Source organism: Triturus cristatus, chromosome 5_1 (assembly GCF_964204655.1).
Source record: "Triturus cristatus chromosome 5_1, aTriCri1.1, whole genome shotgun sequence".
NCBI classification, from domain to species: domain Eukaryota; kingdom Metazoa; phylum Chordata; class Amphibia; order Caudata; family Salamandridae; genus Triturus; species Triturus cristatus.
In genome coordinates this window covers 43,516,461-43,539,477 of record NC_140587.1, presented here as the reverse complement: position 1 = coordinate 43,539,477, position 23,017 = coordinate 43,516,461, and the positions used below count along the sequence as shown (strand labels likewise).

Here is a 23,017-nt window from a genome sequence, read left to right as displayed (position 1 = left end):
TTGCTCCGTTAAGTTACTACTTTTTTGTACCTATTTTTTTCATGTGAATCCACATCATGTACTGTATCTTCTCTCTAGGTCTGTCTGGAATTTCTTCTTCATATGGAAATTCTCAACTTTGGGTTCAAGGATCATGTTTTTTTCCTCTGGCTTTAGGGCTTTTCCTCCGACCTGTTGGAGACACCTCCGTCTTCAACCTGAATGCCACTGATGTTAAGCAGCACTGTGGCTGCAGGGGGGAGTGGCCCTTGCCACTGACTAGCGCGGAGAGGGAGAAGGCTTGACACGTGTGCCTAGCTGTTGACACAGGCATTGACTGGCATGATAATGGTGGCTATGATTTGCCATGCTGGGCCCTTCGACAGTTCTCATTACTATGGAGCTGCCATGGCTTGTCAGACGACCACTCAGCACAAGACCTGTAGGGCCACTCCCATAAAGGGAAATGCATAAGTCCTAGTCTCCTTTCTGCTGTTGCTTGAAAAGACCAAGGGGTCTCAAAGGTGTCCACAAGACAGGGGGACAGTTGACAGCTATTTTTTTCCAACATTCCTATATCTGCTCTGACTCCACCACACTCCATGTTATGATCTCTCCTGAGAGGCGCACTGTCATAAAGGGGAGTGTTCTCCTGCAGCAGGGTGGCGCAGGGGGTGGTAGTTGCCGAGGGGTGTGGTCTGGTGCAGGCGGCGTAGTCTCCTGGAGGAAGGTGGGGTCTGGCGCAGGGGGTGGTAGTTGCCGAGGGGTGTGGTCTGGTGCAGGCGGCGTAGTCTCCTGGAGGAAGGTGGGGTCTGGTGCAGGGGGTGGTAGTTGCCGAGGGGATGGGTCTGGTGCAGGCGGCGTAGTGTCCTGCAGGATGGCAGTCCTTACCTTAGGGTCTCCTTGATGGCCCCCTTGAGCAGCGGCAGTGAGTTGAGCAGCTTGGAGAGGTCCTGGTGCCCCTGGGAGTCGGCAGCCTTGATTTCCTCTCGAAGGAGCGTCTGCACATGTTGGTTTCGCGCCAGTTCGAAGAGGGTAAACAGCAGGGGCATGGCCGTCTGGAATAGATAACAAGAGGGGGGTGGCCATTAATGCAGAGGAAGAGAGGGGAAAGAGAGAGGGCTGAGAAGAACACAGTTGCTTTAATTCGGACACAGCAGTTATAGGCAAGCTATAATGTTCCTTGGTGTTGACCCTGTTTTGACCCCTGGTGAGGTTTGGGCATTCCTAGCATATGTAACACAGTCCCATTGAACCAGTCTCTTTGTTCATCACATTCAGGGTGGTTGTCTTTTATTTACTCAAAGTCAACATTTCTTGAATAAGAGGGTTCTCAATGTGTCAAAATATAATATGGCTGGTGGAAATTACCTTTTTTGGCTGGATAAGGTTCTGCGTAACATGTGAATGAATTTGTTATCAGTACATTTTCAGTCTTTGGGCTGTAAAACATCAATGGACACAAAATCCAAGGGCGCATAGCTCTCCTTTTGGTGGAGCCTTTCTTGGCACAGTCTCTCCAGAAATGCACTGGGTACAGATCTTACTGTGGTTACCTTGCTATCTTTCAAATCCCAAAAGACCACTGTGAATATGCAAACATGTGAAGACCGACGCCCTGGTGTTCTTCAGCTAGAACCAGTTGTTTACATGACTGTAGCTGTGGTTCATTGGCTTCTCCCCAAAGAACTCCTCTGTTATAGCTTATCTCTGTTCCTCACAGAGTACAGTTTTCAGGGAGGATGCACCCTGCCATGACATTGGCTAATTTCAGCTCTCTTCATGATGCCCTGGAGCAATTCTGGGGTTGTCTTTTGATCTTACTGTGGTTTCTCCCAGAGCATCCTTGTGAAAGGCGTGAGATACAGGACTGAGATGTTTATCTGGACTGCGCCCTGCACCAGGAACCCTGGCCTTTGTACTACCCACAGGTACTCCGCCGCAGAGCTCCTAGCCCTGGACCCTATCTGCTGCAACAACAACTGCTGCTTTGCATGTTCTTACTTAAGCAATGGAGGTGCCTTTTTCCTGCTCCCTCTGCCTCTTTGCCTGCAATTCAGGACCTCTCGTCCTCATGGAAACCTTCAACACACCCACCTCACCTAAAAAGAACACCCCAGAACTACTCCTCTGTCTCCTGCTCAATCCCCGACCACTCTGAAAACACACCACTGAAATCCGGGACACTATCACCACCTTCAACCCTGACATTATCTACATCACAGAGATCTGGCTTAACCCCTCCTCCACTCTGACATCTCCACTGCAACCCCCAACATCTACAAGATGATACACCAGGACCGCATCAACAAACATGGAGGAGGCATCGCCATCATCCACAAAGAAACCATCCACTGCACCACCACCAAAGACGACACCACTTCGATCATGGAACACCTCAACTTCCAACTCCAAACCGATGGCAAAACTACCACCAGTGGCATACTCGCCTACAGACCCCCAGGACCACTCCCCGGCTTACGCAACACCAACGCAATGCCTTCTGCATCGCCCAACACACCATTGATTCCAAGCACTACATCTTCCTTGGTGACCTCAACTTCCACCTCAATGACCCCAAAGATGAAAACACCACCAACCTCCTGGAAAGCTTGAGAAACATCAGCCTCACCCAACTGGTCACCGATCCACATACAGCAAAGGACAGATGATTGACCCGATCATCACTGCCAGCAACAGGGTCAAGTACAACCATGTCACTAAACTCACTTGGACCGACCACGCCATCATCCACTTCACCATCGTAGGATCCCCATGCACCACCACCAAGCCTAACAGCTCCCCCCACCTCAGCTGGAACAAAGTGACAGAGACCCAATGGCAGATGCCCTCAATACCACCCATCCCAACTCCGCAACCAACCTTGATCAGGCCATCAAGAATTTATCCACCTAGATCACCATCTGAGCCCACAGAGTTGCACCAATCAAGGCAGCCTAGACCGGCAGATCCACCAAACAAGCTAGTTGGTACACACCGGAACTCAGGACAATGAAACACAATTACAAATGCCTAGAAAGAAGATGGCACTCCAGCAAAGATCCCACAGACCGAACTACCTCCAAGTCAGCCCTCAACAAATGCTAACAATGCCTATAAGACATGAAAATAGGCACCCTGGCAGGTCGCATCAAAGCCAGCTCCAACCACAGCAAGAAACTCTTCAGTAGTATCAGAGAGTTCTCCTGCCCATCAGCCAGCGAGAACATGATCTGCCCTTCCCAGGAACTCAGGGACACTCTGGCGGACTACTTCCACAACAAGATATCCACCATCTACTGAAACTTCAAACCCCAACCCACCAACTTCTACAACCTCCTTACACCAATGGATGCCACCCACAACCTCCCTGCATAGAAACAGCTCACCCCACACAGAGCACCACAGCCATCATAAACTCCATCCACTCTGGAGCACCCATGGAACCCTGCCCCCACCACTTCTTAACTCTCGGGAGCAAGGAAATCAGCTGCAAACTCACCTCAATTCTCAATGCGTCGATCTCCACGGGCACCTTCCCTGACGGATGGAAACACACAGAGGTCAAACCTTTCCTCAAAAAAACGTCCGCCGACCCCAGAGAACTCAAGAACTACCGCCCCATCTCTCTACTCCCCTTCCCTGCCAAAGTCCTCGAGAAGGCCATCAACCACCAACTCACAGAAGACCTTGAGAGAAACAACCTGCTGAATCCCTCCCAATCCGTTTTCTGCACCAATCACAGCACTGAGACCACCCTGATCGCTGCCATCGATGACATCAGAACCCTCCTCGATCAGGGAGAAACAGCAGGCCTGATCCTTCTCGACCTCTCAGCAGCATTTGATACTGTATTACCAGACCCTCATCAAAAGACTCAACCACATCGGGATCCAGGTAGACAACCTCAGATGGATTGCATCCTTCCTCACAGGACGAACCCAGGGAATCCACCTACCACGCTTCACCTCGGTACCCAGGAGTATCATCTGAGGTGTCACTCTAGGTTCATTCCTCAGCCTCACCCTGTTCAACACTTACATGACACCCCTGGCCAACATCGTCAGAACCCATGTCCTCAACACCATAGCCTACGCAGACGACAGCCAGCTCATCCTCTTGCTCTCAGAAGACCCCTCCACCACTAGGACAAACTTCCACAACTGCAGGATGAGTGTCACCGACTGGATGAAGTCCAGCTGCCTGAAGCTGAACACAGGCAAGACCAAAGTGCTGATCTTTGGATACAACACCTACCCATGAAATGATATATGCTGACAGACATAGATAGTGCACCCATGAGTCCAGGGACTCTTGCCGCATCCATGCTCACAGCCATGGATAGTGCTCCCATGCCTCCAGTGACTCTTACCGTGTCCACGCCACCCGCCATCAGCTCTGTGATGTTGGCCTTGATGGAGTCCAGCGACAGCTCTCCTTGTAGCAGCAGCTCGGCCATGATGCCACAGTACTTCCGCTCCTGGCCCAGGCAGAACTCTTGGTAAATGTTCTGGATACACTTTTCAGCTGGAACAAGAGAACACAAGCAGTCTGCTTCCCATCTGTACTGTCCATCCTCTTCCTACAAATGCAGCTCTCAGAAAGTGAGTGAGTAAGAGGAGAGCTGACTGCTGGCTCTGGCGAACACTCTAAAATCCCAGCTAGATGGAGGTCCCAAGTTAAAAGCAACATATCCTGAAAGACTGGAATGGCCCGCCTCCTTTATCGCCTTCTGTGTGCCGCTTGTGCTGTTTCAGGGGGTGGAGACATGCCAGGCCCCAACCATTTCTGTCTCCTCCTCTTGCACATTTGCCCCTGGACTGCAGTCTTATTTCTGTCTGCTGATCTCAGATTCACTGTATGATTTTTTCCCATCTACCCTGAGAGGATGAATGACTGTGAGGACCCAACAGTATTAAAATAGGATCAAACACAGAGCCCTCCAGCAGATGCATGAGCCCACAGAGCCACCAGGCCCATCTTGTGAACATTATCTTGTTAGGCTGCTGCTATTGTCATGATCACTCATGCATCTCTGTAGACCTGAAAGTCCCAGGTGCAGCAACCCTGTGCTGCCATCTTGATTTTATCATTCTAAGATTTGTTATGTAAATGGTTATGTTAAAAATATTTATTAAGCGCGTGTACACCAAACGGTTTCATGGCGCTGTGAACAAAGAGGAGGCGGCATCGGCGGGACAGTTAGCTTACTCATAAGCCTGAATAAACAGCCAGGTCTTAAGCTGTTTCCTGAACTGTGCATAGGAAGTCACAGACCTCAATTCCACAGGAAGCGAGTTCCAAAATTGCGGGGCCAAGACCGCAAATCTGAGCCCCCCATGCTTTTTGCGTTTGAATGAGGGAGTGGTCAACAAATTCAGATTGGAAGACCGCAGTTCCCGAGAAGGGATGTAACGCTGGATCCTTGAGGAGATGAATGCTGGGCTATTCCCAGCAAGGGCCTTAAAGATGGTACATAGTTAAGAATAAGTTGTACATCCAGTCCAAAGAGATTCTTCAAAGATTTATTTTTCAGTACAAGTATACAACCCTCACGAACCTCGATCCAGCACCAACTCCAAACCGGGTTCTAACTAGAACAAAACCCATTAGAATATGGAACATTTCATATCTAACTCATGACATAGCCAAAGTTCTTTTAAACTAGCATTGGCAAAACCATAACACATCTTCCCCCAAAATATATATATATATATATATATATATATATATATATATATATATATATTCACTGAAAAAACCATAGGTTTCACACACGTTATAGTTAGGAATTAGCATTTAAAAAACCTTGCAAATTCACTGAAAAAACCATAGGTTTCACACATGTTATAGTTAGCGGAAATTTTACTGATAAAAAACCAGTGAAATTCCCCCGTTATAGTTAGTGCAGGCAACTATAACTCACGCGACCGTAATCCTCTGCTGATGCTAATACTGTATTTAGACACTTATTTGCCCATGTCTTCTTCCATACATTTTTAGCTATACATATATTACAAATATTTTTTTTTCATAAAGACACATATGTCATCAGCAGAAGATTGCGGTCGCGTGAGTTATAGTTGCCTGCACTAACTATAACGGGGGAATTTCACTGGTTTTTTATCAGTAAAATTTCCGCTAACTATAACATGTGTGAAACCTATGGTTTTTTCAGTGAATTTGCAAGGTTTTTTAAATGCTAATTCCTAACTATAACGTGTGTGAAACCTATGGTTTTTTCAGTGAATTTGTACGGTTTTTTAAATGCTAAGTTACTTTACGCCATTCGTGGCGTGCGCGCCCACTTAACACAGTTCGTTCCGTACGCGCACGGTGCGCTTCGCGCACCGTGCGCGCCCAGTAAGCACGCGGTGCTTACTGTGCTTACGGTGCTTATAAGCCATGCACAAATGGTGCCCTTCGGGCACCATTTGCACACAGGGTGGAGAGAGTGTGGATAATTTTTTCTTTTATTATTTTTGTTAAAAATATTGTGGTTTTCCACACCTCTGATAAGCCCTGCACATTTGGTGGCCTGCGGCCACCAAAACCACAGGGGGTGGGGAGAGTGTGGATAGTGTTTTTTTTTTTACATTTTTTACCGTACGCGTACGGTAAGCGTAATCGGCGAAATTAGCGAAAAAATTAAAATGGCATTTTTGGCCTTGGGGGGTCTTGGGGGAATCCCTCATTATGGCTATGTGTGTGTGAGCTGTCAAAACAGCTCCTTTACATGTGTATTGGTTTTATTTAACTACCTAACTCTCAGTGCGAGAGAGAAAATGGCGGCCGCCGCTTCCTGGTTTCGTCCGATTCGAATGTTTACTAAGATCTAAGAGCCAATCAGAATCGCGCTCGCGCACGCCACCGTACGCGTACGGTAAGCTTACGGTAAGCGTACCGTAAGCTGGCTCAGATATATATATTGATTTAAAGGCTATTTTCTCAGAATCTACTGAACAGATTTACACCAAACCTACAAAAGGCACTTCCTTGACCTGAGGACTACCTCTCTGCCAAATTTCAAGTAATTCTGTTCAGCCGTTCGGGCTGTAGCCCTGTCTAAAGGTCCTATGGAAAAATGCATGGGAAAAACGCGTTTTGGGACCCCCCTTTTATCTCAGCCCCCGCTTGACGAATCCTCCCGAGACTTTCAGGGTAGGAGCGGAGCGTAGCGCCCCACCTATTTTGAGAAATTCGCGAGGATTCGTCGACCGGCGCCAAAGTTATTCAAAATAGAATGTTGCGGATTTCCTATGGAAAAGGGGTCCTAACTATAACTACCTACTGGCGACCGCCAGTAGGTAATATATATATATATATATATATATATATATATATATATATATATATATATATATATAAAAACAACTATGTGTACAAACATATGTTTTCTATCATAAAAACATAGAATAAGAGAGTTCAGAATTAATTAGCATACCAACATTACAACAATTATTTAGAAGTATACATGACATAATCTTTATGCCACATAGGTTTAGTCCTAAATCTATTAGTATTCCTGCCAGTAGTATGTCTATAATGATCCACACCCACACGTTGGGAAAGTCTAGAATGTTGATTTGAAATACTTATTAATCTTGACATATTCCAAACATCTCCAGAATACAAAACAGCCACATTTTTCTTGACATCAGAAATCACAAAGGGACCCATAAATCTAGAATGTCCCTTCTTCACAAATCCAGGCCTTCTGACAAGAACTGTGTCTCCAACTTTCCATAAAATTTGCTTAGTATAATGTTTTTTGTCAAAATTGGTTTTATACTTGTCTTGATAATTCCTTCTACATAGACTCATTTCAAAATCAGAAGGTTGATCAGAAGTAGAAGTATCCAATTTCATCCAGACAGGATTTAGCTTACAGTGTGGTTTTCTTCCCCTAAGTTCCATAAAAGGTGACACACCAGTTACAGTATTTGGTGTTACTCTATGTGCCCACCATGTCTCTCTTAAGGATACCTTTACAGATTCCTTGTTCAATAATGCCCTTTGAGCACAAATCTTGACAATTTTGTTCATGCTCTCAGCCAAACCATTAGCTTGTGGCGAATAAAGAGCAGTTTTAAAATGAATAATGGCCAAACTGGAAAGAAATTGCTCCATTTCAATAGACACAAATTGTGCCCCATTATCAGTGATAAGTGTCTTTGGAATCCCTTCCCTGGAAAACTCATCCTTAAGAAATTCAATCACCACTTTACTATTAACAAATGGAACACATTTTGTCACAACCCATTTAGAAGTGTAGTCCACTAACAAAATTACATACCGCTCATCATGAGAGAACATCTCAAACGGACCAGCAATGTCTAAACCTAACTTAGTCCAAGGCTCAACAGGTATGTCAACTGGTGAAATTGGTGCCGAGAAAGTCTTCTTTGATTTATCACTGTTTGAACATTGGTAACAATCCTTAACTAGATTTTCAACCTCATGGTCCATTCTTGGCCACCAGTACCATTGACGCAGCCTATTCTTGGTTTTATTGTGGCCTAAATGCCCTTCATGAGCCAAATTGTTCAATTTACACTTCAACCCATCAGGTGCTACAACATGTTTTCCTCTTAAAATCTTGTCATCTACAATGCTTAACGCATCTTTCACATTAAAATAATTCTCCATGGTAGAAGACAACATTTTTCTATCAGGCCAACCACTCACAATGAATTTTTTGAATTCAATGATATCATGATCCTTAGCATTAGCTTCTCTCCATTCCTTATCTTCAAGAGCAGCTTCACAAATCCAACTAATGCTTGTCGAACTTACATCCCCTTGATCAAATTGAATAGGTAACCTCGACATACAGTCAGCCATACAGTTCTTAGAACCAGGAACAAACTCAACCACAAAGTTGTAATTTGACAAACCATCCACCCATCGTGCAATTCTGGGAGAAAAATTGTCCATATCTCAAGAGCAGGGGTACTCATAGTACGGCCCGCGGGCCGCCAGCGGCCCGGCAAGCCTTTCTTGGCGGCCCGAGGACCTTGCAGACATCGTACTGGTGTTTGTTTAACAGTGTCAGCAAACACAGACTCTGCTCTGTGGGGGCCCGGGGATTGAAGCGATAGTATGAGTGGAGCTGCTGGGGCGCTAAGAGGTGAAATACAACAAAGCCTCGTTATCATGCAAATGGTCTCTTAAAGACCTGTGAAGTACTCGGGTGGGGCTGTGTGTGTGCCCTGGAAGGGAAGCTGCCTCAGCTGCCAGGGGCATAACGCAGCCCCCGTGGTGCGGGGGGCCCTCACTCTAAGCGAGACGGCTGCGCCTGGAAGCAATCCTCTTCATCCTCCCCAAGTCCCCATAAATTAAGCTGTGCGCGCACACGCCTCGGTGACGGCATCTAAGTCTCCGAGTCGTCCCTCTCATTCTATCTCGCTCCTTAATGAAAACCGAGACTTCAAGAAACGGATATTACCCTCTCTTTCCTCCTTTCGTTTATTTGCTCCCCTGTGAAATGGATCCAAAAAAGAATAACATTTTTGCTGGAAACGTTGTCTCTTTCTCTGACACAAGTGCAGCCTCCGGGTGGAGAGAAATAAAACATTCCAAATGTGAAAAATAAATAACTAATTAAAGCAAGACGGAGTGGTTGCAAGGTGTCCAGATTGATTTATTTACACCTAAACACATTAGTGCCACTTTACAGTGTTTGCCAGTGAAGTGATACTTTTGTTTACTCCTCTCTCTTTGAACAACATAGTTTTCCCTGGGTGGGAAAGTGCACCTTGCCTGGAGGTACTGAAATACCTGCTTGATGGGTGAATTGGAAAACAAAATGTGTACAGCGACTGTGTGTTTACGAATGTGGTCTTTTTATACCATACTGCCTATGTTTTGAAAGAATATAAGCAATGGGCACTGAAACGGGTCCCTTCCGGGCCCTGTAGTCATGGCCTTACCTTTTCATGCAAAAGCACTCACTAATTTCAGAATAATGAGTGTAAAAGGAAAAAGGTAACCATGACTGAGAGGGAGGGAGACGGGGAGAGGGAGGGAGACGGAGAGGGAGGGAGAGAGGGGAAGAGGGGGAGAGGGGGGGAGACAGGGAGGGAGACGGAGAGGGAGAGAGAGAGAGGGAGGGAGCGAGGGAGGGAGAGGGGGAGGGAGTGTAACGCCCTGAACGTCTCAGGATCGTTTAACAGACACGACAATGAGGACGCAACCACTTGTGAAGGGTTAGTTCTTTTAATGAAGGCAAATAAAATACAAAGACTAAACAAAAGTTATAGTCACTGGAATCCTCCAGGCTAAGTACGTTACCAGCCCACAGCACGGATGGTCCTAACCGTCCTCTGCATATACGCCGATCCCGGCGTATGCCAACAGAGGGCAGAAATGTAATGGCCGACAATGCCAATCGGTAGGCTGTGAGGGGCACGAAGAGTGTTGGGGAGAATCGAGGAGTCAGGGAAACACCCAGCCGGGGTCTCTACCTGAAGGGAGCAGCCGCTCAACCTCTTCCTCAGACTGCACCGGGACGCGGAGTCACCTCCTGGTGATGCGTCACCGATACCCCAATCACAAGCAAGAAGACTGAACCGAGAGCAGCCGCTCGATCGATCCTGTGGACTTCCGAGTCTGTAACGCGGCAAACACCTCCTGGTGTGCGTTACAGCTGGCAGTCCCTGTGTCTCTGGTCGGGCTGGGAGTTACGACTCCAACCAGCAAAAGCGCCACTGCGCTTGGACTCAGCCGAGTCAAAAAGCGAAGCTCAATGGTTGACCGGTAGAGCTTCCGGGTCCTTCACAGGTGACGATGGGGCAAGACACGGCCCAGGGAGTAACGACTCGACCTACCTCCGTTCTTGCCTTACTGGAGCACCACTCCTGAACACTGCTCTTCACGAAGCAGGTACGTCGGTGTAAACACAATATCCGACAGCCTTGTACCTCCCGGTTCCTCCCTTTATAGGGCGTGTTTTCCTTGAGTTATGTAACAGCTCTCCTGTTTACATAAGGCGTGTTTCCCTTGAGTTATGTAACAGCTCTCCTGTTTACATAAGGGCGTGTTTCCCTTGAGTTATGTAACAGCTCTCCTGTTTACATAAGGGCGTGTTTCCCTTGTATGACAGGAATTCTTGACAGTGAGACAGGGGGGAGACAGACAGAGGGGGGAGACAGAGAGGGGGAGACAGAGAGGGGGAGACAGAGAGGGGGAGACAGAGAGGGGGGAGACAGAGAGGGGGGAGACAGAGGGGGGAGACAGAGGGGGAGAGGCAGGGAGACGGAGAGGGAGGGAGACGGGGATGGAGGGAGATGGGGAGGGAGGGAGACGGGGAGGGAGGGAGACAGAGGGGGAGGGAGACAGAGGAAGGAGGGAGACAGAAGGGGGAGGGAGACAGAGGGGGGAGACGGAGAGAGAGAGAGACGGATAGAAGGAGAGAGGGAGGGAGACGGAGGAGGGAGGGAGACGGAGGAGGGAGGGAGATGGAGGAGGGAGGGAGACGGAGGAGGGAGGGAGACGGAGGGAGGGAGATAGAGAGAGGGAGAGAGAGAGAGAGATATGTGTATGCCGGGTCCGGTGGCTCAGTGGACGAAGGCGTCCGCTGCAGGGACCTGTGTTCCACCTCATGGTCACAGTTTTTTTTTGGTTGCTCTAGCCCCGCCTCCTCCCCCAATGACCCCGCCCCCAAGGTGCGGCCCTCGGCCACAAACCACACTGTAAATTTGGCCCCCAAGAGAAAGTTTGTGAGTACCCCTGCTCTAGAGGAAAAAATCTTTGACAGAGGTTTATGATCAGATCTTACCGTGAAAGGTATTCCCCATAAAAAGAATTTGAAATGAAGAACAGCCCAGAACCCAGCGAGTGCTTCTCGTTCAATAACGGAGTACCTCTCCTCCGCATCTCTCAGTGCACGCGAAGCGAAAGCAACAACCTTCAATTCACCATTAACCACCTGAGAAAGGACAGCACCTAACCCAGAAATACTTGCATCAGTAGATAAGATTGTTTTCTTGTTCACATCAAAGTGACCCAAAGTAGGTAATTTCGAAATACATTGTTTCACACATCTGAAAGCCTGTTCACACGCATCTGACCACACATACTGAGCACCTTTTTTTAATAACGACCGCAAAGGTAAAGAAATGGAAGCAAAGTTCTGAATGAACTTCGAGCAGAACTCTGCTAATCCTAAAAAAGAACGCATCTGATCTTTGTTAACTGGTTTAGGAGCTTCAATTATGCTTTTAGCTAGTTCAATCTTAGGACTAATCCCCTCACCAGAAATTGTATGACCAAGATAAGTTACCGATGTAACCCTAAATTTACACTTCTCTTTCTTAATCACCAAACCTGCAGACTGTAATTTTTCAAGAACTTTCCAAAGAATGGCATCATGCTCCTCCAAATCCTTACCATAAACCAAAATATCATCTTGAAAAATGAGAACTTTATACAGCCCATGCAAAACTTGCTTCATTACTCTTTGGAAACAAGCCGCAGCAGATGCAAGTCCAAAAGGCATTCTCACAAATCGAAAAGCACCAACAGGTGTTACAAACGAAGTCAGATGCTTTGAATCAGCATGTAACTTAACCTGGTGGTAAGCAGAGGACAAGTCCATCACACTGAAGATTTTGGCACCTTTTATGAGAGTCAAAGTTTCTGTGATATTTGGTAATGGTTGTCTGTCCACCCAAATGAATTTGTTAAAACCTCTCAAGTCTGCACACAACCAAATCTCTTTACCACCATCTTTTGGTGCCAAAACTACCGGAGCTAACCATTCCGAACTTTCAATTTCCTCAATAACTCCTCTTTCTTTGAGTTTCCTTATCTCACATTCTAACGGTTCCATTATCATATTAGGAACCTTTCTTACCTTAGCTACAAAAGGTATTGCACAATTCTTTAAAATGATTTTGTGTTCAACATTTTTTTAAAGTCCAAGATTACTACTAAAAACAGCAGGAAATTTCGCACAGGTATCTACAGGGAACTCCTCCCTAGGAAGCAATAGAACTTTTTGCTTACTATTAGGATTAAGTGTGATGCCCATGTCTCGCTGATGTCTCCACCCCAGGAGATTATCACCTCTCTTTGCCACATAGACTTTACCCACGGTCTCACGATCTTCAAATTGAATCCTCTTGACACAATAACCCAGGACATCAATTCTAACACCACCATAACCTACAGGATTGAAATCTGATGGTAGCAATACTACATTCTCCAAACCAAATGTGTCTGACCAGTTTTTGTCACCAATCATTGTGTAAGGTGATCCAGAATCTGCCAAGTCTATTAGTTTCCTCCCTCCAACAGTAATCTCACATTCAGGCATCTCAATTGGATCTTCATCTACACTGCCATCCTCACGTAAACTGGAAATTACTCTGGTCTCATCACCCATATAATTCACATTTTGTTGCTTTAGTCCGCGACATACACGGGCATAATTTCCTTTCTTCCCACACACCTTACAAATTGCAAATCTAGCAAAACACCCTGGACTATTTGTCCAATGTCCTTCAATGCCACATCTAAAACATTTAGGTACATTAGGTTTGCTGTCAGGATGGTTAAATATTTTTTTTTCTCATATTTCTTTTCAACTTCCTTGTTAACTGGTGTACTATTTTTCTCACAATTCTTTTCCATTTGTTTATCAACTCTATTAATTTCATTTACAGAAGACTCTGTAGTTGCATTCTCTTTGTCAACACTGTCTTTACTTTTTTCATCACGCATCTCACGCACCCACATACTGGTATTTTCCATTCCCTCTATAATAGAGACTGCATCCTTTAAGTTAGGATTTTTACTTAAGAGTTTTTCTTGAACTTTTACGTTATTAGTGCATCTCACAATTTGATCTCTGATTAATGAATCAGTAAGATGCTCAAACTCACATGTACGAGCTAACGTTTTAAGTGCAGCTACATAACTACTAATTTTTTCTGTTTTGCCTTGAACCCTAGAAATGAACTTATGTCTCTCTAAGACTACATTAATATGAGACCCAAAGTGTTTTTCCAGCATTAATACAGACATATCATACACATTGTAAGGTTCACCAGCTTCGTTACCAATTTCAATTAAATCAAGACTTTCATAAATGCATCTCCCTTCAATGCCTAAGTTGTGTAGGAGAATGGCCTGTTTACGATAAGCAGAAATTTTTTCGCCACCAATGGCTACAAGGTAAGAATCAAAAATCAGTTTCCATCTCTTCCAAGGTAACACAGGTTCACCTTTCTCTGATAAAAAATTAGGAGGTTCAGATGAAGTGGCCATAATGAATTTTCAATAGTTATATGGTAAGAGATAAAGGTGAGAAAAATCAGTTAACAACCTTTAAATGTGTAAATCCTTGTCATGTATATATAGATTGTGAAACAAGAGCAAAAAAATAAACAAACTGTCTATATGTGCCAAGTAGTCTTTATATCTCTCTTTTCTTCCAGTTCTCTGTTTCCCCTATTTTTTTTTTATATAGTGTGTGCATCACTGTGTGCACCAGAGTCAAGATTCGATAATTCAATAATTACCTCAGTCCAAAAGGTATTTCTCTGCTTCCCGTATCTTTGAAAACAAGGATGCTGTGAAAACTAAAAAAAAACGAGATAGTGGAGAAATAAAATGGCCCCCGCCGTCAGTACGTCATCACGTTAGACTGAACACGAATAAGAAGTAAACAGTTGTTGGATCCCAAGATGCACTGGGAAGGCAGTTGACTCACAGACTCGTCATCATACTTGTTTTCGGCTTGACAGTGTGAACATCAGCTGGATCGTAGGTTAGTCCCTCATCACTTATCATTATTCGAATCCAAATGCCCAATATCCAAAACGCCGTAAATGTTGCTCACGCGTGCACAGCACACACGCAAACACTTTGATAGACAGAGTGCCTTAATCCGTGTCAAATCTCCTCACTTACTGTTCCATTAACAATGTACAGTACCTTGTCTTGCGCTTCGGTAATCGGAACGTCCCGATGAAATGCAGACAAACACGGACAGAGTGAAAATTGACACTTAGGCAGTTAGAGTGCTCCGATCAGCATTCTTCCCTGAGACAGCATCAATGAGCAACGGCATTCTGTTGTAGGCTCACAATTAATTGTGACAACATGAATACGCAGTTCCGTTTTCCTTGTGTAGGTTCGTTCCCCAATATTGTTCCGTGTAGGGTTGTTATCCAGTTATCCACTAAAATCGTCGCCAATGTTAAGAATAATTTGTACATCCAGTCCAAAGAGATTCTTCAAAGATTTATTTTTCAGTACAAGTATACAACCCTCACGAACCTCGATCCAGCACCAACTCCAAACCGAGTTCTAACTAGAACAAAACCGATTAGAATATGGAACATTCCATATCTAACTCATGACATAGCCAAAGTTCTTTTGAACTAGCATTGGCAAAACAATAACATACATCCCAGCTTAAAGGCACAGCGTTTAACCACCGGAAGCCAGTGTTGTCTCTTCATCAGAGGTCTAACGTGATGGTGTCTGGGCTGACAATAGATTAGCCTGACCGCTTGGTTTTGTACCAACTGCAAACGATGTCATTGATATGCTGGGATGCCCACATATAATGAGTTGGCATAATCAATGCGGGAGATTACCAGAGCTAGGAAAACCAGAGTTAAGGCCTCAGTGGTCAAGAATCTACGGATCTTCCTATTCTACGCAGATGAAAAAAACAAGCAGAGACCACTGCGCGAATCTGGGCTTTCATGGACAGATCATTACTGATCACAATCCCCAAGCTCTTAACGGAGCCAGCTGGAAGTGGGGGGCTACCCAGCAGTGGAGGCCAAAAATTAGAATTCCATGGATTAGCAGTTCCTCCTGTGAGAATCAGCTTGGTTTTATCGGGATTTAGTTTCAGTTGGTTATCATTCATCCATTCACTGATGAAGCTCATAGTGGACTGGAAATTGGACACTGAAGTAATGGAGGAATTGATGTCAAACACCAGCTGAAGGTCGTCAGCGTAGTTAAAAGTTTCGTCCATTCTTTCATGCAGAGACCGAATCAAGGGCAATAAGTAAAAGTTAAAAAGAAGGGGCGAGAGGAAAGAACCCTGGGGAACCCCGCAAGTCAGATTAATTTTTTTAGGAGAAATTTGCAAGACGAACTGCTTGAGATCGGTTACTTAGAAAAGAAGAGATCCACTTCAGCGCCAGACCCTGGATCCCGGCATTGCTGACACGGTCGATCAGGAGGCCATGATCGACCATGTCAAAAGCAGCTGACAAATCCAGGAGTACCAGAGCCTGGGTGATGCCTTTGTCGGCCCCCTTTCTAAGCTCATCCATGCCTGCAAGAATAACTGACTCTGTTGAATGAGCAGGTCTAAATCCTGCCTGGTGGGAGTCAAGGAAGTGGGAGTGTTCAATGAAGGAGCTGAGACAGTTAGCTACGTGGGCTTCTAAAAAGTAAGTAAGGCAATAGGGAAATGGGTCGGTAGTTGCCAAGAACCAGGGGTCAGAGCTGGGCTTCTTCAGGACTGGGACAATTTCAGAGCTTTTAAAGGTGTCTGGGACAGTGCCTAGTTTAAGAGAGTTGTTCAGGAATGAAAGGGGTGGGTCTGGACAGGTGAGAAAAGCTTCCCGTAAGATGTGAGGAGGACAGCAATCAGTGGGGGAGCTGGACCCAACTTTTTTGAATAAAACAAAGCATTCTTCCCTTGAGATTGAGGGAATTCGATCAAGTAGGAGTGGATTTTTACATTAAATAGGGGAAGTTGTAGAAGAGATGGGGTTAGGGATGCTAGCCTTGATGGTGGCAATTTTCTCATTGAAGTCGGAGTTGAGAGAATCGCATAAAGATTGCGCGGGGACAGGTTTCGCCATGACTCTATCCGGCTGAGCGAGCTCATCAACTATGGAGAAAATATCCTTGCATTTATTGGCCGAATTTTCAATCTTTGAGGAGAAGTAAGCTGCCTTAGTCTGGAGAATCATCAAACTACAAAACGAGAGCCAATGCTGCACTTAACTCAATTACAATTTATACAGTGTCCTGAATGAAACAGTGCCACTAGCAACCACTTTTTCAGTTGGATTTAATCCAAAATATATTTCTCATATTACATTCAATTGATTGACTGTTATCCAAACATAATCATCACAATTCAAGAAAAGACAACCAACATTACGACATCACATCGACATTATTGTACTAACTTTAAACAATTATGCGACACCACTACAACCAAACAACACTCAGCCACATGTAATTCTCAAATATACTTGTCAAACATCCTCAATAGACAACATACATAACGAAACGATAATGTGCAGTAAATGGACATACAGGCCATCAATTAACAAAACTAAACATAGTTGTGAAACACTACATTCTGTTATTTACAAGGGATTGGCCAAAAGCGGAAAGGTCTACGCGTTTCGAATCCCTTTGTATGTAGGGATTCTCATCAGGACCAACACTTGCTGAAACAAAACAAAAAACAGTGTTTGACTAAAGTGACCCAGCTGCATTGTATTACAACCGCACACATAGTGCTCAATTCTTACCTCAATTTAAGTGTAAAAAAGGCAGGACTGCAAAGCTGTTTCTACGTGAGCCCGTGACCTAAACAAATGAAAAGCCAACAATTTGTCACGTCCTCGCGAACCCTAAGTGTCAAAAAGCAGGCACTGCATGAACTCTGTCAACGTATAACAGCTCTTACTTGTCAAGCTCAGATGTGAACGTCAGCGTGCAGGGTATAAAACTTCCTTTACTCGCTGCACTTGTGTGGCTTCATGCGCTGATTATCTATCCGGCGGAATGACTTTAAGTGGCGTCGGGTCAGCGAACCCTGAATAGAGTTGCAATCTCCACGAAAGCTCGCTTCAAATCTATGAGATGGAAGGGGGAGTCTGATCAGTGTAGTTCTAAATACTAGTTATGCTCTTTACGAGACCGTAGAGGCTGATTTTCTTACCTTTAGGGAGCGTGAATGTTCAAGTCTCTTCACTCTGGCGTGCAAACTCCATATTGGTTTGAGTGACATGGATGCAATCCCAGCATCCTTTTTGGCGCCCCGGATCGCAAGCGCCACTGAGCTCAAAGGATCATGGGACTTGTGGTTTTTCATTGGGTTTTTTTTAAAAATAGAAGGCACAAACTTTATTGGGAAGACAGAATCATAAATTATATATCTCGGACAGTTCATTTAAGCCGTCAATAGACGTGTTGAATTTTATGATAAGCATAGCTTCTCTTTTGAGTAATTTAGCATCCAGATCCCCTCCTCGGTAGTCCTGTTCAACTTTGGAGATGATAGTCCATTTCAGTTCCTTCTCTGTATGGTTCTTAAGATGCCAGTGGTTAACCAACGGGGCATTTTGTACATTTTTGCGAATTCTTGATTTGTGTTGCTGAATTCTAATCCTGGTTTCCTGGTTGGTTATTCCGATATATAGTTTGTTACATGGACAAAGAATACCATAAACCGCAAATTTAGATTTGCAGTTAGAAAAGGTTTCGTGTTTCCAATGGATACCATTGTAGGAGAACAAATTCCCTTCTATTGTTAAATCGCAACAAACGCATGTACCGCATTTGTGATGTCCTTGTATTGGCGGGAGGCTCAAAAAACTTCTCATATCAGAACCTTTTTCTTTAGGGAGTGCTGCTCGCACTATCTGTTTTGCGATACTTTTGTCCTTCTTGAGAGCAAATAATGGGACTTCATTTAGTGTTTTATCCAGATTCTTGACCAAATGCCAATTTTGGTTGATGATCTTCTTAAACCAATTGGAAGTTGGACCAAAAGTAGAGACGCATACAATCCTGTCAATCTTGGGTCTGTCTCGTCTTTCAAGTAGAACTTCTCGTGGGGTCCACCAGGCTCGCTTGATTGCCTTCTTCAACAATTTTTTCGGGTACCCTCTGGCCAATAAATTGTTCTTTAACTTATCAGCATGGAAAAAATATTCGTCTTTAAATGAACAATTTCGTCGAATTCGCAGGAATTGCCCATAAGGCAGGTTTTCTCTTAGGCTACGTGGATGATTACTTGAATAGTGTAAAGCCTTATTTCTGTCCGTTTCTTTCTTGTACAGTGTAGTCACTAGGCGTCCGTCTGTAGGATAAACCTCAACGTCCAGGAATGGCATTTTGTACTTTGAGTAATTCAAACTAAATTTGATATCAGGTGTTCTGTTGTTGAGCCAATTGACAAAAGCCTGTAACTTCTCTTCTTCCCCAGTCCACACCATAAAGACATCATCGATGTACCGGACCCAGCTTCCGATACAATCTGCAAATGGGTTGTTATTGTGCACAAATCTGTCTTCATACTTTGACATATAGAGGACCGCCAATTCCGGGGCAAAGGGACAACCCATTGCCACGCCCTTAATTTGGTAGAAGAAATCATCTTTGAAGCAGAAGTAGTTGCTTTTCAAGGCAAACGAAGCCAGTTCCATAATAAATTGTGTGGGGACTTTTTCAGGTTTGGGTCTGCTGTCTAGAAATGTTTCTATTACTGCCAGCCCTTCATCCTGCGGTATCTCTGTATAAAGTGATGTTACGTCTAGTGTAACTAGAAAATTCGTATTTTCTTCAAAAGCCATCGTCTCTAGCTTGTTTAGAAAGTCAGTGGTGTCCTGTAGATACGATTTAACCTCATGCATGAATGGTTTTAAGAAAAAGTCCACGAATTTTGAGATTGGTTCTGTTAATGATTCACATCCAGAAACTATTGGTCTCCCTGGCGGACAATTTTGATCTTTATGTACTTTTGGTAGTACATAGGAAATTGGAGTGCGAGGATGTGTGTTTTTTGAAAACTCGTATTCCTTTTTGCCTAGAAATCCTTGTTCAAATCCTTTTTGAAGCATATTGAAAAGTTTGCTTTGTAGTTCTCCTGTGGGGTCTTTTGATATCTTTTTGTAGCATTGTTCATTTGAAAGTTGTCTGTTAACTTCTGTTGTGTATCGTTCTGTTGACCAAATAACGATTGAACCACCTTTGTCGACTTGTTTAATTATTATTGAAGTATCAATTTTTAAGTCAAACAAAGCCTCTTTTTGAGCTTTAGTGATGTTTGATTTAGTAGATCTCTTTTTCTGGTTTTCAGCTTCGGCTATTGCTGATAGGATCACTTTTTCAAAGGTGATCACCTCTTTAGGAACTTTTGTTGATGGAGGACAGTGTAGTATGGGTTAACCACTCCCTATGTACAACGCTAAGTTAGCATAACCTAGATGGCTGTTAGAAAGCCAGCTTGCCGCTTCTGCTGCTTTTGCACGCGACACTGTTGTTACATGTAATTCATTCGAGAACTGCTGACTCGACTTTGCTTCACATGAGAACCGTCTGTTGTTTAACATCCTTAACAGCGAGCTGTGACCTTGGTCTGTACACCGTGTAAAGAACGAGTCTGGGTCACTAGACGGTGCAGGTTGTTGTGTTCAGGTTGATCGTACCACTTCTTAGCCATAACATACATACAGCTGCCAATACCTGAAAGACGAGCCCTTTAATATTACAGAGCAGCATGTTTTCTGTTACATTCGAAACGAAGAGCTGTTGCAGGAGAGAGCCTAGCTGATCCTGTGATGTGATTCCACTAAGCTGATCTATAAGGTATGGGGTCCCCCATGCAAGCCTAAGAGACCTTCTATTAGTTTAATAATACCTTATTAGTTGCTAGAGAAAGGAGGGTGGTCGCTTTCCACTGTCATTATTATTATGATTGCTCCTTTCATTCTGTATGGTATTGTAACAATGCTAATGGTTCTGATCTTGACCATTTGTCTGCTTGTGTTAGCCAAAGTACTGCATCTTAGGACGCGAGGTTTATAAAATAAACTCTTTAAACTTTACCGTGTCTTTGTTATTCTGTTGTGGACTGATATATAGCTACAAACGGGTATTTCGGATTCCCACCACTCCTGAGAGTATCTAAGTCGCTTGTTCTGGGTTGTCTATACATTGGGACCGCCGAGCTAAATCTCGGATAACGAATGTGACACTAAGCTAGTCGGATAGGGGTTCTTGGTTCTGAGGGGAGTTTCTGGTACACCACAATTCTCTGAGGTCCTGGTTTCCTGCGCATAGTTCTGTGCATAAGCAGAATCCCTGCAACAACAGAACCTTGATTTTCTCTTTAGTCCTGTTGTTTCTATATTGTCTCTTATTGGGTTATCTGAGAAAAAGGTTTTCAAACGTATCTTTCGACAAAACTCGATGAATTCTGACTTTAGTTGGACAAAGTTGGTGGCTTTTGTTGGCACAAAGGATAAGCCCTTTTCCAATACGCTTAATTCCATATCTGTTAGCATTTTTCCCGATAGATTGAAAATCGGTGATGTATTCAATTCTTAGTCTGGAGAATGGCATTTTTATATTCTTTGAGCTGTGTTACATAGGTGGCCTTTTTGTCTAAAGAATAATCACGTCTCCAACTACGTTCAGCTTGCCTTAAGGCTAGTTTCTTTGATTTTAGGTTGTCAGAGAACCAACGTTGGGCATCATGGGGTCGCTTAGTCTTAATTTTCTTAAAGAGGGCAATGCTATCACTGGCAGCTTCAAGCCACTTCTTGATGCCTGTTGCCTGATTGCAGAGAGACCCCTGTTCAGTAGGCCCTCTAGCAGTTAATAATGAGCAGAATTTGCCAATATTGGCACGATTCCAGTTTCTATCCCAATAATTTGCTATCTGGGGAGATTTGGTTGGGGGGACACAAGACGTGGTGAATGTAATAAAATGATGATCTGACCATGTACATGGGTAGATTAATGGCTTTGAAATTTCCAGGTTGGATGTCCAAACTTGATCTAAAATGTGCCCCTTGATATGGGTGGCTGTGTTCACATGCTGGGTACAGTTCATTCCCAAGAGGAGATCTGTTAGTTCTATAGAGCCGGCACTCTCCAGTGCATCGTTTGGCCAATAGTTAAAATCTCCAATTATAAGACATCTGGCATGATTAATGACTTGATGGGAGATCATTTCGCCATTGGGCGATTGGGGGAATGAGGGCATGTGATCAGGGGGTCTATAAAATAAAGCGCAGATAAAGGAAGACTGAAGAGATTCAAATTTCAATATAAGACTATCGACCGAGGGTATGCCTGTGATACCTAGTGAAGTAAACTGGTGTTTCTTATGGACAATGGCTGCAACCCCTCCCCCGGCTCTACCCGAGGACCTGTTAGCCAGAAGAATATAATAGCCGTCTGGAACTACTGCTAGGCTATCAGGAACAGACTCTGCAGTAAGCCATGTTTCAGAAAGGAGGAGGATATCCGGTTTGTCAGAGTCCACAAGCTGGAAGATTTCAGGCTGGTGTTTCACCATAGAACGTGTATTCAAGAAACTGATTGTGAGTCCCCCCACCTCCTGTTGCTCGGGATGGTTAAGTTTGGCAGTCCATTTTTGTCAGCAAGAGACTTCCGACGACTAGGTTGATCGGAGATTTCTGGGTAGGTGTCCCTGTGTGTCAGGATCCCCGGCTTATCTGCTTTTGCCTGGGTTTCGATATCAATAGAACAATTTCCTTGCAACCATTTCAAATCTGATGCCGAGTAGCTGATAAAATGGGCATAGTGTATGGCCCCTGGCCCCAGACGGCCGCGGACAGGTGCAGACGGGCATGCCTTTGGTGCGCCCGCTGCGCGACGAGGAAGACATGCCAGTTATATAGGCTGCGAGCGCTAGAGCGCTAACCGCTCTGCTCCGCCCCCAACTGCCCCCAGTAGCTGGAAACAGGGATTTCACAGACGCCGGCACCCTCCACAACAATCGGGGAAACCCCGTAGTGGACCGGGATGTGAGTGTTAAACACAACAGCACAAACAGAGAGTGCAAAATACAAGGTAAAGAGCAGCAAAAAGGGTTTCAGTTAAAAAAGTGCAATGAGTAAAAGTAGTATAGTAAAATCAATGCTCGGTTTTAAAAGTCAAGACTCTTGATCAATTTCAATTCAGGTCAGTTTCAGCAGCAGCAACGTACTCGTGTCTGTGCGACTATGGCAACTACTATTCATCCTCTGGGGGCAATGTTGGTGGCATGAAGAACAGTGGCTGCATA

The 23,017-nt window shown here is 44.6% G+C and overlaps 1 protein-coding gene across 1 annotated transcript in view; it reads right to left on the bottom strand.

Moving 5' to 3' along the window:
- The window catches only part of LOC146830113 (cytochrome P450 11B, mitochondrial-like), a 146,972-nt gene that overhangs the window by 34,776 nt on the left and 89,179 nt on the right, over window positions 1–23,017 (bottom strand). Inside the window, exons 5-6 of the mRNA XM_085604014.1 lie at window positions 4,352–4,506; window positions 871–1,037 (exon numbers count right to left, since the gene is read on the bottom strand). Coding sequence (XP_085460140.1) covers window positions 871–1,037; window positions 4,352–4,506 — 322 coding nt within the window. The remainder of the gene's footprint in view (window positions 1–870; window positions 1,038–4,351; window positions 4,507–23,017) is intronic.